This window comes from Dreissena polymorpha, chromosome 12 (assembly GCF_020536995.1).
Source record: "Dreissena polymorpha isolate Duluth1 chromosome 12, UMN_Dpol_1.0, whole genome shotgun sequence".
Taxonomy (NCBI): Eukaryota; Metazoa; Mollusca; class Bivalvia; order Myida; family Dreissenidae; genus Dreissena; species Dreissena polymorpha.
In genome coordinates, this window is record NC_068366.1 from 30,355,094 (window position 1) to 30,375,480 (window position 20,387).

A 20,387-nucleotide genomic window follows, 5' to 3' on the forward strand; every position below is an offset into this window, starting at 1 on the left:
TTATTGATTTCTACACTTCAAAGTATCTTTGATCTCTCATTTTTGCTTATTTGTTGTTTGTCTTGGATGAAATTGGATATTTTTGCTGTGAAATTGACATTTTTGGGGGTATTAAAAAAAAAACACACACAAAAAAGACATTATCAAAATTGCTTGGAGTGAAAATATCTAACAAGTTCATTCTTTCCCCACCCCGCATAAGCCCCACGTGCCTGTCCATATGGTTTGTTTTGGTATTTTGTTGCAGATATTGAACACAACAGCTTTAACTCTTAAAGGGACATTTAAGCTTTAACAGCCCTTCAATCGCCTTCTTCGGACCGAAAACACCCGCATGTGAAAATGTGATCTAAAATGGCCAAATGGACAGATAATCCAGCCAAACTTAATATATTGGTGCAATATGAATAGGAAGATAATAATATGCAAGAAAAACACATTTCATTCAGAACATATTTTTCCTTTAGGTTACAATATACTAAATCTTTTTGGAGTGCAATGCTATACTCTTTAAAAACCTGAACATCATTTATAAGAAGACACAATTCTCTGTGTGGGCACTTGCCATGACTTTATTTTAGAATGTTTCTTTGTGCATGTGGTAGGGAAAACATTGATGTTTAACAGAAATTCACTCATTTGCTTGAAGGTTAAAGACTACATGAGACTTTGACAGATGGCGGGAAACCCTCATCCACTGGTACGAACCCGGTAAATTGATGGCTGTAAAACAGTGACCGCTGATTCGCATCGAGTTCTTTCTTGCAAAACGCATGACCCCCCTTTTTTATTGTCTAAATCATTGCGACTTGGAATGCTCTTTAAGAAAAGGTATGGTTATGGGGGTCTCTATGCGCAAAAGTTTGACTTTATTTTTTGTTGAAGTTATTGCTTTTACATTGAATTTGTGTAGGAAATCTTTTGGTATATTGTAACCTTATCAATCTGAACGCATCGGACAGTGGGCTACACCACACCGTCTCTCTGATGTACGTAGGCGGCCGTCATATTGGATTTGGAACTACTTTAGAAAACAAGATGGCGGACCCTTCGTAAAGAGGAAAAATTTAAATGTGTGTTTTAGCTCGTCTTTTTAAAGAAAGCATTCTTTAAGTAATACTTTAATGTAGATCTGTGAATTCCCACAACGTACTTAAAAACTTGTTAAAATTTAAAGATGCCATTACTGACATACTGATAGGAGTACTTATAGTATTGACATCGAGTAAATTAAAAAATTAAATCGACTGTTTAGTGTTTTCGTTATATTTTGTGAGATACGAGGATTGCTTACATAAACTTGATAGACTTTTACTCCATGGGGTCAATGGTTCGAGCCCATTTGAGGGTTACTTTTATATTTGTATTCAATTTTATTCTTTTTTTATTGCAGCTTTTTAGATCCAATGTTTGCATTTATCAATATTGTTCTGGCTACCATAACTTTAAATGTCGCTTTTTAAAAGTTTTTATGATTTTTGAATGGCACGACTTAATAGGTCTGTCAATACTATGTAAACTGTACGCTGAAGTTTCTTTAGCTACTATCAATATAGCATAGAGTATAATGAAAAAAATAATTTGGGGAGTTCTTATGTTATAGTTGGATTTTGTAACATTACAAGGATTGCTTATATAAAGTATAAAATAAACCACTGACTATATGGGAGCACTGATGGCCCATTGGTTTAAGCTTTTACTCCAAGGGTCAGTGGATCGAGCCCAGTTAAGGAAGACTTCCTTTCTTTTTTTATATTTTTTTTATTGAGGTATTTTGCTCAAATATTAACGTATCAATTTAAAGTATTATATAACAAACTTCAATACATGCCTAATTTGTGAAAACATCCCTTTGAAATTGCTAGTTTTCCTCTTACATGCCCTTGTATTTTAAGATAGAATACTTTCCTCTCCAGAGGAAAGAGGTATGGGTTTGAATCCCATCGGGGGCTTCAGAGGATGATTCATTTTGATACAAATGTTAATAGTTGCTTTAGTGTATCCCAAAATTAACCTAATATTTTATATAACTGTGAAAGATAATTCAAAATAATGTTTGTTTCTATATACATTGTGATCCATGGACATGAACATTAAATTATGCAAGAAACATGTATGATTTAAGGGAAGAATACAACAGCAAACTTAGAATGGACATTCATTTTAGATTGTTAAGTAACTAAAACTATAAATGTTGCAAAGCTTGTGTATGACGTCCTTGCTTCTGGACAGCGGAACAGTTTAGGCATAAATGATTACTCTTTTTCTTTAGAATCAACATTGATGCATTATTACTTAAGCAAAGTGGAACTTTTTAAAAACTTGATGAATTGGGGACTGAATTTTTCATGTTCGTTGCTTGCAATTTACCAGTACTGAACATAATGTTACTGGTGAACAAATGCCTTCTCTCTTTACACTTTACAGGGAGATGGTGTTTTTCATAAATATCCAGGTTTATTTGTATAAATACCGGGTAAGACCTCGTATCATATTTATATACATGTAAGCTATACATTTATGATAATGACATTTTGTGTTTCGCTGTAAATTAACAGAGAAAATATACTACAGCCGCATGTCACCAGAGTTGTTAAAAGGGCATTTAGACAGTATTGTCCCTGACTTTTGCCCATTTTGACATATTCTTATAAACAAGAGGGCCGCGATGGCCCTGTATCGCTCCACTGCTGAAAAAAAGGCTGAATCAAATACCAGTATTCTCGGCATGTGCAAATACTTAAATATATAGGCCCTATTTAAGCACATGTACACTTTTGTGACCCCCAGGGCTGGGTCAAATTTAACCCCAGGAGCATAATTTGAGCAAACTTTGTAGAGGACTACTATACCTCACTACATACAAAATGTGGTAGCCCTAGGTCCTAGAGTTAAGGATAAGAATATGTTAACAGTTTTCACAAAATAAGCAAGATATAAGCGTATATAATGTTCAATTTTGTGACCGCCGGTCAGGGTCAAATTTTACCCAAAGGGCATAATTTGAACAAACTTGGTAGAGGACTATAAGATGTTACTGCAAACCAAATTTGGTAGCTGTAGTCCGAATGGTTTTCGACAAGAAGATTTTTAAAGATTTCACAAAATAGGCACTTTATAAGCGTTTATTCAATTTTGTGACCCCCGGGGCAGGGTCAAATTTGACCCCAGAGGCATTATTTGAACAAATTTGGTAGAGGTTTATTAGATGCCACTACATACCAAATTTGGGAGCCCTAGGCCCAATGGTTATGAACAAAAAGATTTTTAAAGTTTTCACAAAATAGGCCCCATATAAGCGTATGTTCAGTTTTGTGACCCCCCGGGCAGGGTCAGATTTGACCCAAGGGGCATAATTTGAACAAACTTGGTAGAAAACTATAAGACGTTACTACATACCAAATTTGGTAGCCCTATGCCTTATGGTTAAGGACAAGAAGATATTTAAAGTTTTCACAAAATAGGCCTTATATTAGCATATAATCGATTTTGTGGCCGCCAGGGCAGGGTCAAATTTGGCCCCTGGGGCATAATTTGAACATACTAAGTAAAGGACTATACAATGTCACTACATACCAAATTGTGTAGCCCTAGGCCTAATGGTTATGGACAAGAATTTTCTTTTAAGTTTTCACAAAATAGGCCTTATATAGGCATATGTTCAATTTTGTGACCCCCCGGGGCAGGGTCAAATTTGACCCCAGGGATAAAATTTAAACAAATTTGGTAGAGAACTATAAGATGTCACTACATACCAAATTTGGTAGCCCTAGGCCCAACGGTTATGGACAAGAAGGTTTTAAGGTTTTCACAAACAAATAGCCCTTTATAAGCATATATTCAATTTTGTGATCCCCGGGCCAGTTTCAAATTTGACCCAAGGGGCATTATTTGAACAAACTAAGAAGAGAACTATTACATGTCACTACATACCAAATTTGGTAGCCCTATGCCATACAGTTATAGACAAGAAGTTTTTAAAGTTTTCACAAAATAGGCCTTATATAAGCATATGTTCAATGTTGTGACCCTCGGCGCAGGGTCAAACTTGACTCAAGGGGCATAATTTGAACAAACTTGGTAGAGGACTATAAGATGTCATTACATACCAAATTTGGTAGCCCTAGGTCCAATGGCTATGGACAAGAAGATATTTTAAGTTTTCACAAAATAAGCACTTTATAAGCATATATTCAATTTTGTGACCCTCGGGGCAGTTTCAAATTTGACCCAGGGGCATTATTTGAAGAAACTAAGAAGAGAACTATTACATGTCACTTCATACTAAATTTGGTAGCCCTATGCCATACAGTTATGGACAAGAAGTTTTTAAAGTTTTCACAAAATAGGCCTTATATAAGCATATGTTCAATTTTGTGACCCTCAGGGCAGGATCAAACTTGACCCCAGGGGCATAATTTGAACAAACTTGGTAGATGACTATAAGATGTCACTACATACCAAATTTGGTAGCCCTAGGCCCAATGGTTATGGACAAAAGATTTTTAAAGTTTTCACAAAATAAGCACTTTATAAGCATATATTCACTTTTGTGACCCCCGGGACAGGGTCAAACTTTACCCCAGGGGCATAACAAACTTGGTAGAGGACTTTATATGCCACTACATAGCAAATTTGGTAGCCCTAGGCCCAATGGATATGGGCAAGAATTTTTTTAAGTTTTTACATAATAGGCCTTATATAATCATATGTCCAATGTTGTGACCCTTGGGGTAGGGTCAAACTTTACCCCAGCGGCATTATTTGAACAAACTTGGTATAGGACTATACGATGCCACTACATACCAAATTTGGTAGCCCTAGGCCCAATGGTTATGGAAGAGATTTGTAAAGTTTTCACAAAATAGACCCTATATACGCATATACTCAATTTTGTGACCCTGGGCAGTGTCAAATTTGACCACAGGGGCATAATTTGAACAAATTTGGTAGAGGACTATTAGATGTCTCTACATACCAAATTTGATAGCCCTAGGCCCAATGGTAATCAACCAGGAGGTTTAGAAAGTTTTCACAAAATAGGCCTTAAATAAGCAATTTTCAATTTTGTGACCCCCGGGGCAGGGTAAAATTTGACCCCAGGGGCATAATTTGAACAAATTTGGTAGAGGACTATCAGATGTCTCTACATAATAAATTGTATAGCCCTAGGCCCAATGGTTATGGACGAGAAGATTTTGAAAGTTTTCACAAAATAGGCCTTAAATAAGCAATTTTCAATTTTGTGACCCACGGGGCAGGGTCAAATATGACCCAGGGGCATAATTTGAACAAATTTGGCCAGTGGAGCTAAAAACTGATTCTTTGTTTAGCGTGCAAAGGGGATGGAGGAACATTTGTTGGTGCCTTTTTAAAAAGTTGCTTCATTGTGTGGAAAATTGAGTTTAAAAATGTATGCACAATGCCTGATATGTGGCAAATTCCAACAATGTCTGTGGTTTTTCATGTAAAAACAAGAGATGTGTTTGTCAGGGCCGCTTTGAAGCCGTATATTTGACCTTTAAGGATGACCTTGACCTTTCAGTACTCAAAATATGCAGCTCCATGAGATACACATGTATGCCAAATATCAAGTTGCTATCTTCAATATTGCAAAAGTTATAGGAAATGTTTAAGTTTTCGGACAGACAGCACATATAAGTTGGTTTTACAAATTCACTGAGTGTAAACATTGGGCACTTATATAGCTCAAAGTGACCGGGAAACAAATTCTTGTGTTCTGATTTACATACATGTATTTACACTTGCAAAATTCAAAATTAAGAATGGTAATTGTTCTTTTATTGCCAACAACTGCATAAATCTTAACATTGTAAACTGGTTGTTTTGTCTTTATTACTACTTTTGTACATTCTTTTGTATTGCCCTCTTTATATTAACTTTCAACAGATCTATTATATCCAGTAATTGTAGATATCATATGTTTTGTGATGTAAATGTGTAGGGTTCTTGTTACTTGTCACACCATTTCCATTTCATAATGCCTTAACACTGATATAGGATATAAGTGATTTTTGATTATTGTATTTATGTAAACTTATTCTATATGCTGATGAAAGTGTCATCCTTTATTTTCACAAAGATCCTAGTATCATCAGTAGTGTTTTTTGTAAAGAACTTGCAAATTGTATTAAATGGTTAGTGGATAACAAACTGTCTTTACACCTTGGAAAAACTGAATGTATAGTGTTTGGTTCCAAAAGGAAATCTAAACTTCATAATTTTAATGTAAAATGTAATGATCACACTATTGTTTCTCAATCATTTGTTGAACACCTTGGTTCAATATTCGACAATGATCTTTCTGCTACATCTATTGTTAATAATATAATTAAAAAAGGTGAACTCAAGAATAAGATTCTTCAGGGGCGTAGCTAGCACTTTTTGAGCTTTAGGCCCGAATATGTTACATAAAAACGGGGTGTGTGTGCGGGGGTCCTCCCCCAGAAATTGTTTAAATCCAATAACGCCTGTGGTGAGATTTAAAGCATATCTAGACAAATAATAAGGTAAGAAATATAAGACTTTGGCCTGTATTTCTTTGATATTTTACTTTTTTATCTCAATGTCAGAGAACTAAATTTTACTGTATTATCTTTATACCAGAGAACTAAATTTTAAAACAATATGGAACAGAGAAACATTTAAAATTGTAACACTCGCTTATTCACAAGTCAAACCATGGGAATTCTTTCCAATAATACTGTCTGCATGTCTATATAGAAAGAAGTAGAGTTGATAATTGGAAGATATGTCCTTTGAACAAGACCAGAATCCATTGCCTGAGGATCATGTAAATATGAAATGCAGATTTCTTACACCTCACCACCTTCAGGGTCAACATTTTAATGCATTTTTGAAGTTGAAGCAATTTTAATTTTTTCATGTTTCAAAAAAAATTGTAGGCCCGGGCCTGCTGTGCCTAAAAGCAGCTACACCCCTGTTCTTGTACAGACAAAACCACTGTTCAAATATGGAATTAAGAAAATTGTTATGTAACTCATTGCTTCAATGCCATTTTGACTATGCTAGCTCTTCATAGTACAATGGTATTAGTAAACAGTTAAAAAATAGATTACAAGTTGTACAGAATAAAGTTGTTAAATTTATTCATGGATATGACTCTAGAACATCTTTGAAAGTTAAATATTTTAGTAATATTGGTTGTTTAAATGTTCAAAACAGAGTTAAGCAAATAACACTCATTCATGTTTATAAAATTGTTAACAAGAAATGTCCTTCTTACATGACCTTTTTTGTATAATAATTTTAGTTTAGTGTCTGATATACATAGTGATAACATTAGACATAGTAAAGATAACTTTTATTTACCTCAATTTCCTCAAGTGAATGGTTTTACCAGCACTACTTTTAATTATAAACGATCAAAGACTGGAACTGTTTACCTGCTGATGTAAAAATTCTTATAAAAGAATAAATATGAATTTGAAAACAGAGTGAAAACTTCTCTCACAGACAATATGATTGAAATTGAAAGAAGATGCTGATTTTATTTGTTACTAGTAATCTTATTGTTTAAATTATTGTTTTATGTCATTGGTTTGTTATATTATATATATAATATATATATATTGGTTTGTTATAATATATATATATATATATATATATATATATTACTGTTGTTCAAATAAGTCATCAATAAAGTATTTGTATGTACATTTAAATGTGATGACAAGATAGTAGTATACATTGTGTAACTAATGCTCTCTAATAATATATGCTAATTACTATTTGATCTCAAGACTATAGTCTCAAGTTTAAATTAATGATATTTTTATACTTATTAATGCCACAATTTTTGTACATTTTCCACCCATCTATAGGGCCCCATTCGAAATAAGTTTCAAATCTTTCATGGGACATCCTGTGGTATATATATAATGTCTTGATTTAAACATCTTGTAACTACTTGTTATTTCAGATCTCTGCCAAATACACTGACTATTTACTTGTAACTGAATTTAAATGATTATAATGTGAAATGTGATATATCAATGCATTGTGATCCAAATCCTGTGATAATTGTTTTCCAATTGTTAAATGTAGTACATTGACTTTACTTGTATGACATATATATACATATGCATGAATAAATCAATATTTAGGAAAGTGTGACTGACACTGTTTCCAGACATATTACAGTTAAATTACTTCATGTCAGTAATGGCAGTCATGGATGGAAAATATCTTTTTACAATTGTTGCCTGCACTGTCGACCATATTTAGTGTTTTTGTTTCCCATCTAAAGAGTACCGACCCAAAACCATGGGCATGCCTGTGATATGTATCTTAAAGTTTCTTAAAAGATAGATAATATAAATTTTAACAACACCACAGCTCAGTTTTAACATTTCCAATACAGTATGTCTTATTTTGAGAGGCCATTCTGAATTGAGTTCATTTCCAAGGGCAAAGTTATGCCTTAATATATTAATATTACAAAACTGAACATTGTTACACTGTCCTTAATTTTAAAGGCACTGGATTGTTTAAAGCTTTGAAAAGCTAGTTGCCTGGCCGGGATTATAACAACATCTGGAATTAAAATGCCTAGGATAAAGTATAAACAATATCTGCCAGAAGTACTGTATGGTTGCCATCATCAAATGTACAGAAAAAAATCGTTTTTCAAATTCAATCAAGCCCCACTTATTCCATTACATGAAATATACAGTTTGTGACTGCCTGGCTGGTCACTATAATGCCATTGGGACCAACGTGGAGTTTACTATTTCTTATATTACATCGAAGAGTTTTCTCTGTACCACTGTACAGTGTTGTACGATTGTTGATGGTATAGAACATAGACATATTGATTAAATCTCAAAGTTTGTCGCCTGCAGCCGAACATCAGCAATGTTGCAATGAATATAATTTAAGAAATACTGATTCTTTTAAGTTTGAATAATGTTGATGTTTTCACTTCAATAAACAACTAATTGGCTTTCTTAGCATTTTATTAAAATTTGAATATTTTGCATGCAAAATATCTAATTTTAAACAATAACATTAATAAATATTCTATTATATTACTCCTTAAATATATTCGTCCTTATATATCTATATTATCGGTTGATTCAGTGCAAATTTAATGGTGTGTAACCCGAACTATATTTTCGGTGTAATATCTTCCGCCTAGAGGCGTTAGACATATCCTTCCACCAAATACACCCGAGAGACGATCGCCGATATGGCGGAATTGTCCGAGGAGTCCCGATTGACGATTTATTTTATAAATCAATATCTGACGGAGGCTCCGGAGATAGTCGGTGTATTACGATTGAAAACACAGGAAATTAATGCAAGAGGGTGGTGTTAACATTTAACTTAAAGGACATTTTGTTTATAAATAGATCTACATTCCTAAAGAATGGATTGCATAGAATGAAAATATTAAGTTAAACGGAAGGGTGAAGCGTAAGGAATTCAACTTTTCTTAATGTTTATGATATACGGACAATTTACATGTTATCATACTGTCTAGTCGTGAAAGGTAAAACCATCGTATGAATTTGACAACAAAAGTGAACACGCTGTAAGGCACACTTTCAAGCGGTTCAACATTTACGATTCAACAGTAACACTTATGCGAGAGTTGTATGTCTATGTATTAATGGTGGTTGACTTTTGTTTACATTTATTGAATTAGATGTATATTTTCGTTTAGATTAGTGAATTAATGAGGAATATATTCATCTTTAAAATGCCTTTTCTATGTTCACTTTAATTCTTTATATCCAGATAATTAAAAATGTTTAAATGATGTATGCAGTTTCCACGTATATTTTAAATAGTTTAAGCCGCTTTAAATGCTTCAATTGTGTGTTTAAACGCATCAGTAAAATGGCAGTATATTGCAAAACACCATAATGCGTTGTAGCTGTTAAGCCACGGAGCGTATATTGACTACAGTCCGTGGTCTAGCGATAGTGTTTACTCTCCACTGTCCGATTTCTGTGACAGGCGTTATATTTATGTCTATACATTATGTAATATCGCTCGAAAACTATCTGTGTCGTTGTTTATATAGACGCAGAACAGGGTGAAATGTAATTCACTGAACTAGTTAAGGGAATTCAACGAGAAAAAATCGGAACTCGAATTAAATAAACGCAAATACGATTAATGATGTGAACTCACATTATCGGCTGCCATTCTTGTCCGGATAAAAACGAACATAAGAAAAACACAATTATGTATCAAAAGTGAGACTTGAAATTCCTTTTCCGTGAAGCATTAGGTGTTCTTTAAGTACGGATAACGAATGGTCGTGAAAAATAATTATTTATGTAAGTTATCTACCGTGAAAGCCTACTACTACATATATAGTTAATAAACACTCCTACGACGTCTGCTGCAAACAATACTGCAACAAAATCTACGACTAATAAAAATTGTGCATATTCTCTACAACCGATATCGAAAATACAGGCGTGTGTTGGCAACGTAACAGAAATTAATGTGCTCACATTTCGGATCCGGTTTATGGTATTTATACACAGAAAATAATATATATATGTAAACGTATATATTCTTATGCGTGCGTGCGTGCGCGCGTGCGTGCGTGCGTGTGTGAACTAAAATCATTATCATTGACTTTATTCATGTCATTGACCTAACAATTATTTTTATATATACTCTAGTTGTGTTCCTCATCTTTGTAAATAATATAATATCTGTACTGAGTTGCTTCATTTTGATCTCTTGTATGTGTATATACTCGATTGTATTTAATTGTTTATAATCTGTATTATATGTTATGCTCTTCATGAATGAAGGGAAAAAAGTCTATCTATCTATCTATCTATCTATCTATCTATCTATCTATCTATCTATCTATCTATCTATCTATCTATCTATCTATCTATCTATCTATCTATCTATCTATCTATCTATCTATCTATCTATCTATCTATCTATCTATCTATCCTCTATCTATCTATCTATCTATCTATCTATCTATCTATCTATCTATCTATCTATCTATCGATCCATCGATCCATCCATCGAACCATCCATCCATCCATCCATCCATCCATCCATCCATCCATCCATCCATCCATCCATCCATCCATCCATCCATCCATCCATCCATCCATCCATCCATCCATCCATCCATCCATCCATCCAATTTGTTTCGGTCAACAATATGTATCTTCATGTCATGGAATAATGTGTTGATAACACAGTCGTAATCAACATGCATATATTCCACAATACAACATCTGCCTGAATATAAATGAACCCCTTGTCGGAAAAAATGTCAAAATAAATCCGCCGTTTTTAATACATAGTCATCACAATCTCGCGTAAACCTTAGTGATACATCGCTAACTTTTAATTCATTGATGCTTTCTACCTAATCAATATATGAACACGTTACCGAGTGATTATCAGCTTTACAATTGCCCTAGACATGTGTCTTTAAAATTTAATCATTTTAGTTTTTGTGCCAGACTGTAAAATTGAAAATTGACACACTGTAATGCTATAGAGCTTTCAAAAGATAATAAAACGTGTTTCAGAATCGGAAAAGGCAAATGGAACAGAGGTTATACCTACGCTCCTCATCCGCTGATGCGAGTCAGGATCGTTTAAATCAAGTAGCCATAGAAGAGGATGAGCATGATAAAGAAGATATTGATTCATACCACTACAAAGGTCTGGATGCTGCAGAACATAAAGTACGCACATGCAGTGGTTATAAAGCACATTGGAAAGAAATAGGACCAACAAAAGTTGTATGTAGTCAGAATCTGTCAGCGAAACAAGATGAGCACATTTATAGTCAAAACTTCAGCAAAGGACAAGAAAATACTATGAATGTATATAGTAGTGTAAACAATAATGATGATAAAGTGCGATTAAATTTTTCAGAACTTGGGCAGTGTCCAAACACTGATGAATATGTATTTAAATTAAGTGACACTGAACTGTCTATTTTTGTGTCGAAAGTACTAGCCGAAATAGGGATTACAGAAGAACTGGTAGAAGCACGAAGAAACACATGGCTGGAAATAGAAAGCATAAATACTGTCCACTGGCGCCTTCAAGATGATAATGTGACATGGTACCATTTCGGCAGTCAATCTGAAGGTACACCGTTCATTAATCTATCATAGAAATACTTTTTCATTATATATGATTTACATATATTTATGAGCAAACGGGAGACTATTTAAATATGTCTCTCTGTTATCGATAACATATATTGTCCACTCATCTAACTTTGATATATATCTTATATGCGCCGACCACAAATAACGTTATCATCAAATGCAAACATTACATAAATGAATATGCGTACAAAGATTCCGTCATGTAAACCTTTACGATCCCATGTAAACCTTTTCGGATGTCAATAAAGGATACCGTCCACAGTAAATGCAAAACCAAATACATCTACGTTGTAATGAATGTAATAGTAATATATTGTTAAACAAACGTTGTGTTTTTTCTTTCAGGAACGACCACTTTTGGGTTAGATTCCGATGTAGACATGTTGGTTTCAGAGAATGACAATAGGGTCATTCTGGAAATTGATGAATGGAAGCAAGGGTTCGACAATCTATTGGTACATAAACAGGAAGACACTTCTCCAGGGTACTGCAATCTTTTAGCCATGAACGGTAAAGAACCCACTCTAATGGCTCAAGTTGATGACGATGAAATGTATGAGCAAGGTAAAGATGGTAAAGTGTATCTTAAATGCGAATTCATGCAGTATCGTGTCGATATAGTTGACGAGCTCCATGGTCCGGCTGTGAATCGGACGAGTAATGCACGAGGAATCGATGAGGACTATGTCTTTGCGTATTATTGTTCCCATCTTCCAAAAGAGGCAATGGACTGGATAGACAGAACAAAAGATAAACCGTGGCCAAAGGATGATGTACGGAAACGTGTCATTGAAAGCGGTTGCTTTATTGTTGCAGTTGGGCATAAGCAGAGCGAAGATTTAAGGACTGAGTTTAGGATGTCTACCACATTAGGAGAACGGATACTCATGTTTGACATGAATAATTCGCAAATACAGTGTTTGGTTCTGATGAAAATGCTAATAAAGACAATTGTAAACAAACAATATAAGGACGCTATTAAGAGTTTCTACTGTAAAACAGCCTTATTTTTTGTAACAGAGCAATACGGGAAAGACATGTTTAGACAAGATAGTATATTGGAATGTACACGCAAATGTTTAGAATGGATCTACCAATGCCTCAAAAATGGATACAATCCCCATTACATGATTTACAGTCTGGATATGTTTGAAGGAAGATTAGATGCCACCCTGAGGGAAAAGGTTGGAGAGTGTATCAAAGATATCATGGCTTATCCTATTTTAGCCATACTGAAGATTCAGTGTGATGAGTTTGGGAGAAAACTATACAATAGGATTAAAACCTCTGAACATTATATCTCTGAAACACAGGAAATAATCCGTTCGAAAATTGGGAACTTTCTTTGTAGAGCTTACATTTTGAGGGGTCTTAAGGAGCCATCTTTATACGATGATCCATCGAATTACGATGTAGAACGAGAAATCGAGATAAACAAGGCAAAACTGTCGCGTTGTGAAATATTACACCAACAAGGAGATACTTTCATGCAAAAGGCAACGGAACGATATAGATATTTGTTGCAAGCTAACTTAGGCATTCTAATGGCCGCTGAATCTATTCAGAAAAATTGCAAACTGTCTGATTCTGTTTTGCAAAGCCTCAAAGAAGGTACGTTTGCCGACGCTGTTTCAGGTAGGCTGAAGTTCGCTACCGTTTTGGTTTGCGTAGGTGACATCACTGGAGCAAGTGGACTTTTGAAAGAAGTAGAAACAGCCTACAGCGACCTCGCTGTTGAATCAGTGTGTAACTGTTCAGGAGAAGTCGAGTATGTACCTAAAACTGGTTTTGGAGACAATGCATTGGCGTTAATAAATACAGGTGCTTTATATGCAAATATCTGCCATTGCTTACTTTTTGTTGAAACTCTTAAACCATGTTTTCCTCGTGGATGGCTTGATGCTGTATTCCGACCAATTGATCAACGGTCAGATATGGATGACCTTATGGAATATGTAAGCTTGGATCCCAAGCCATATTTTCATTTCGTGGAACTGATGTTACAAAAGGAATTAAACAATCAAACCAAAGCACTGAAAGCATTCCATCAGCTCGAGAAATGTGTTTCAGAGGAACCATTGTTTCACAAAGATACGGCGCTGGTCCTACTTAGCCATTCTTTAGAAATGGACGGACAAGTTGAAAAGGCAAAGATTATATATGACGAGGCTTGTTGCCTAAGAAAACGCAATAGAGGATATAATAGCTCACATGTGAGATATAACAGTAATCAAGTATAAAGCAAAATAACAACCATTTCACAAACAAAGATGTCTTAGGTAATTAACATACAATAATTAAGTAAGATGATTTGTTATTGAAAGTGATAAGCTATACAGAGTTTTCCTCGGCGCGTAGTTAGAAAAATCGACTATTATAAACATTTGGTAATTATTTAATGGATAAACTTAATATAAGGAAACGACTTCCAGTAGCACGCATATGACGTCTTTGGGATTCCCATACACATCTAACGAACGGACCACAATAATGAGTGTAACATGTCATTATTTTTAATTGGACAATACATTGAAGGGGTAGTAAGATGTGAAGAATTACTTTTTCAGCCCACTTATCATTTTAAGACTGTATGAATGTCTCTTAAAAATTATGTTTCTAAATGGAATGCAAATAAGTCAATCTCTTACCTTGTAAAAGTGTTCAACGATGCCCAAACATTTGTTAAGTTAACATGTGTATTGTAGTTAGCGCATAGCACAGCTTATTTCAGCTATGGTTTGAAACTTTTACGAAATCGAACAACACAAGATATGTAACTGAAACTGTGTTAAAGTGTTTGAGCTATTAAATATCATTAAAAATAGTTTTGGAGCCTCCGTTTCAAGTGTGTTGAGCCAAGAAATCAAAATTGTGGGTTCGATCCTCAACGGAGAAAAGAACGTTCATATGATGAAGCTGACCACATAGTTTACGATATATCGTGGTTTTACATTAATGTTCAACTCTTAAAAAAGAACATTGAAATGATTTAATTGTTGTTAAACTTAAATGATTTAGACAAAATCAGTTACATGATGCAATATAGTTTGGTATACTATACTCTTGGGGACTTTTCTAAAGCATCACTTTTCAAACTTTGATATCTCAGTTAGGAGTAAAGATATTGATTAAAATTTTTACATACGATCATTTGACTACATTCTATGCAAGCTCACAATAAAATCATTCATCCGTGACGATTGAACGCTTTAGCACGTCGGGTAGGTGTGGTTCCATTTTTTTGCACGTGGAAATGTTGAAACGCGATTTATTCTAGGTTTATTTCAGTTTAATTATTTTAGGTGGGTTCTTACACAAGGAAAACATAAAATTAATTTACAAAACAATATATCTCGTATGGATATTCAGGAGCGCAATCGCGCACTTTGCATTTTACAGGCTACCTTTCCCGCTTGCCTTGCTAAAGCGTCCGATCGTCACGGATGAATGATTTTATCGTTAGCTTGCACATATTGTAGTCAAATGATCACATGTGCAATTTTAAAGAAAAATACTCATTACTGAGATATGTAAGTTTTAAAAGTGTTGCGTTAGAGAAATTACCGAGTGTAGTAAAAGGCGATATACATGTTATTCCAATTTAATTTCAATTTCATAATTCTAAGTAAGTTTTTACACAAGAAAAACATAACATTAATTAAATAAAAAACAATATGGCTCGTATGAATATTCAGGAGCGAAACGGCTCAATCGGCATGTTGCAAGCCGGTCAGTTATTAAGACGTGTAAGTTTATGCGTTTTACTTTTCACATTGTTAGTATTTAACGTTGTTCGAGTTTGCGAATTTGACTTTTGAAGTGACGTTTTTAATTTGTTTTATAATTTGTTGTTTTTCAATTTCAATTAAATTTTCAGGAATTATCAGATATGTGTTGAATTATTCTTGGTCCAAATTTCAACACAAGCCGTTCAAAAATAAGGGAGCTATATTGATATGATTAAGGGATGCGTTAGAAAAGTCTCCAAGTGTATATGCGTACCAATCGCAAGAGGATTATGGTTATGTCAACATATGTTTCGTTATCGGAAAGTTTAAATAAGAAGTCGAAAGTTGAATACAAATGTATACGCAGCAATATATATCAACACAGTTGTATTATTATGTAATCTGCAAATATATTACATGCATCAATGTTGATAATTACACAGACAACAAACGCTCTGTAATAGTTGACTATGTTATATAAATACTTATTGATATAATTTTCTATTTACCTGTTCTAAATCGTATACTAAAAAAGATCTTTTCTTTAACAGTTTAACAGTCATAGTACAGCGGTCAGTAAACAAACTCACACTTCCCATTGGTAAGCTAATTAGCCATTAATAATTACATAATCAGTGGGAGAATTACCGTCATCTGCCGATTATGTTATGTGGACGGGCTGAGAATTGGATCCGCGATCCTTTGATTTATAGTCGGTCTACCAACGAAGCAATGGAACCTTATTTACATACCGGTGTAACGAATATTGTTCGGGTTCACTGGATACAGTAAACATATCGTAACCCTAGTAGTAACGTGTCGGGACGGGGCCGATTGATCCTTGATAAACGTAGCGTAGTGTATCAAAAACGTACAAGAATTATTATGCATAATTAAATCGTTGTCACACCGCTCGCTTATTGAAATGCGCGCGCAGGCCGGGAACCTCGCTCTTTCTCTATCTACTTTCAGTTTCAACAGAAACATCCACAGACGATGTGATAAATCCTTGTAACTATTGTTTCACTCAATTAATGGGGCAATCAACAAAAGATATTGTAAATTGCATACACATGAATCATTCCTTACAAATTGTTTAACTTGATTTCGTCTGCCATGGTGATTTCCAGAAAAAAAAATCAGCACGTCAAAAATCAAATCTGGCGCCCATAGTGCTTAGTGGCTGTTATTGTGTATAAAGAGCGAGGTTCCCGGCCTGCGCGCGCATTTCAATAAGCGAGCGGGGTGACAGCGATTTAATTATGCATAATGACGCACTTCCGTTGCTTTAGAAAATGGCGAGTGATTTACCTTGTCAATATCTATACATTCATAGTCGAACTATCTTTTTTTAAGAAAACGTTTTGTCGGAAGATTTTTTTATATTAATTTAGTATGTGTATGCATTATAATAAACAACGGGTAACTAAAAAATAAATAAATCAATAAATTATAAAAAAAACATTGTCATTGACATCGAGCGCCTATGATCGTGTATGGAAACTTTATTTGTGTCTGTCGTTGTTGATTTTCAATGATTTCAAAACGTAGACATTTATTAATATGAAAGACTTTCATCTCTTGCGTATTCTGAAATTGCACCATGCAAAAATCTTTGAACGACACAATGTATTTTGTATTTTCTAAGCTGATATGTCATGCTGTGTAAACGGGCGCCATTGTACACATGTGTATGTTTTAGATCTTACCGCTTAGGAAACCAACAGCATTAGAACAAATTATAAAAGACTTATCCATGAATCAGTTGGTTTGATAAGTTCTAAAACAAAACCAATCGAATCAGATCACACGTGCGGAAAGTAAGTAACGAAACGTAAACAGTAACTAATTATATATGTTCCTTTTCAAATAAGTCATAAAGAAGAATATAAGTTCAAACAATTATGAAAGTGGATTATCATATTCGCATAATTCTTCAATTTCTGGGGCAGTAAAGATTATAATACAATAAAATACAATATAGTTTATTCGTATTTTAGGGCCTCCAGACCAGAATACACAGATTCAGCATATACATGTATGTAACAGTGATATTATAAATATACACAAAACATCGTGTATTTACATATGATACTACACATGAGATTAAGAAATCAAACAACACATATCATGCAAAAGAATCAAATGGTAACAAAATATATGTATATACATATACAATTATGTTTTCCGTTTCGGGGAAAATTATTCATGCGGTAGTTGAATCATTATTTCCGCTGATGAACGATGTTTTTCTTAGCAAAGTTGCTATATGCAAAAATTTAGCTAGTGACCATATATTGTCTTCGCTATAGTCAGACATCATACTAAAAACAATGCGATGCTTCGAACTCTTTCATACCAGTTTCTATCAAAGTGTTCTAATCTGAGAGGTTCATACAAAGGGCAGATAACAAGAAAATAAAAATCGTCTTCAATAATGAAGACATTATGGGTTACACAAAATACACAAATTCTCGCTCTCCTGTCTACATGTATATTTAAGTGTCGCCTTTTCTCAATCATCAGAGCATCAGTCAACATATTTATTTTACAGTACTGGATAACATCTTGTTATATACTTGACGGTGTATATCAGATTTATGCATAAACTATAAAACACACTTTTAGATCACTAAAATACGTAACAGTTTCTTAAACAAAAAGAAATTACATTTCTTTTACATATTTTTGTAATTGTATCAACAGGTGTGCTTTATGAAGTCATGAAAAGATAAGAGCAACGCAATTTGTTCCATAGCAAACGCTGCACATCTGCCATTATGCAAGTTAATGCCTTGAAGTGCACCTGTCGTCATGTTCTCTGGTTTTATGTACCTTTATCACTAATTACTGATAATTGCGAACGAACGCACTTGACGTTTATGTCATACTTGATTAGTGTGTTACAAACATTTATTATTTGATTCATAATCAAACATCAATTGTAACCATTGCACTCAACATGGTACTATTGTTGTTGATCACCACCCACTCATTACAATGTCTTTTAAATGTTTTACGTGTAGCTATAACAATGAAAACATGTAGGATATGACTAATGCTCTAGTGTTTCCATGCTTTCGTTATAAGACAGATGTATTACATATTGTCATTTCTGATATATGTTCTCAATGATGCATGTTCCCTCTGATTGTATTATGCTACGTATGAACTAACATTTATCATGGCAAGTTAAATTACAGAAAAGCCACTTTTGTACTTTTATTTTATGTCGATGTTGTTTGCTATAAAGTATATACTACCACGACAAAACGAAATAAATGGCTCAATTATTTATTATAGTACAAAGCATCAATAGTTTATTATGTTCGTAATGAAGGAATATCAGCATATGCAGCTTTTTATGTAAACGCCGCGCCAATGTCTATATGTCTCTTTGTCTGACTGACTGTAAGAATAAGTCGTTAACGTAATTAAGATAGAAGCTTTATAAGAGGTTGTAATTACGTGGTGATCACAAGGAAAACTAAATTGCATTGTCCAGGCCGGACAGTTATTTTTGCAGTTGCATGCCTTTAGTTTACTTTTCTATGCCTTCCACGTTCCAGCTGTACAATCAAGAACGTGATTTAAGCGTTTCGTTGGTGTTGTTTATCGCTAGCGAGCTCGACCTCACTCGGAACTCTATTTATAAAGCGAGAACTGATGCCAAATAATTTGCGATCGTTGTTGGGTTTCAGGAAGGAAATTTCTTTCTCACTATGAAACTGGAAACCTTTTAAAATCACAAACTTGTCAAGAGTAGTATCATCTGTAATGCTATTGTGTTCTTTAAAGAACAAAAATGTAAGAATGACTTTGCATGTTGTAAGCACAAAAATAAAGTTACGATCTCTATTGGTTCTGCATCTGACATGATCACAAAGAGGATCCGGTTTCAACTGGAATAAATGAGAAAGACGAGATGTAGTTGATACTGTTTTGGTACCATTTCATTGTGCATCAGAGGTTTACTGTTCTGAAGCTCCTTTCTGTGTTTTACCATTGAGTTTTATAGATACATTATCAAGTGTGACGTATGGGGCTGCTTAAAACCGTGTCAATTCCCCAATGCTTTGCGTTGACTGCTCCAAGGCTATGACGAAAGTCTTGAGTGTTCGCGTGTGTTTGCTTTGTATATGTGTTTATGTCTACTACATTTGTTTTGTGCCTCTATATTTTGCAATCGGTCCCTTGTAATAAATAAAGGACCGCGTTGTATGATAATGTTTCTCTCCAGCTGATGCAAATGAGGTTTCAGTTTGTGTATAAGTGGTATTTAATCCGCGTAGAGTTTACACCATGAAATGAATTATACAAACGGAATTACTTCGTTGGAATTATAAGGTAGCGCACACAAAACTGTTATCTGCAAATTGTTAGGAAAACATTAATTATTAAACAAATGTAAATACATTTTGTCCGTAAAGCGTTTGGACTGTATTTCATTTTCTCGCAACATTGGTTAAACTTATAACACAACACTTTAATAAAGTTC

At 34.2% G+C, this 20,387-nt stretch overlaps 1 protein-coding gene across 1 annotated transcript; it reads left to right on the top strand.

The window, feature by feature from the left end:
• The first annotated feature begins 9,274 nt into the window (after nucleotides 1–9,274).
• Nucleotides 9,275–14,401, top strand: LOC127852489 (uncharacterized). The gene is made up of 3 exons (XM_052386445.1): nucleotides 9,275–9,459; nucleotides 11,568–12,138; nucleotides 12,507–14,401. Exons 2-3 carry the CDS (start codon nucleotides 11,583–11,585, stop codon nucleotides 14,399–14,401), a joined length of 2,451 nt encoding a protein of 816 aa, XP_052242405.1. The 5' UTR covers nucleotides 9,275–9,459; nucleotides 11,568–11,582.
• Nucleotides 14,402–20,387: the final 5,986 nt, after the last annotated feature.

Excerpts from the sequence above, each read along its gene's own strand:
- LOC127852489 (XM_052386445.1), top strand. The coding sequence starts at position 11,583 with ATGGAACAGAGGTTATACCTACGCTCCTCATCCGCTGATGCGAGTCAG. Across the intron at positions 12,139-12,506 it reads TTTCGGCAGTCAATCTGAAG|GAACGACCACTTTTGGGTTA; the intron begins GTACACCGTTCA and ends TTTTTCTTTCAG.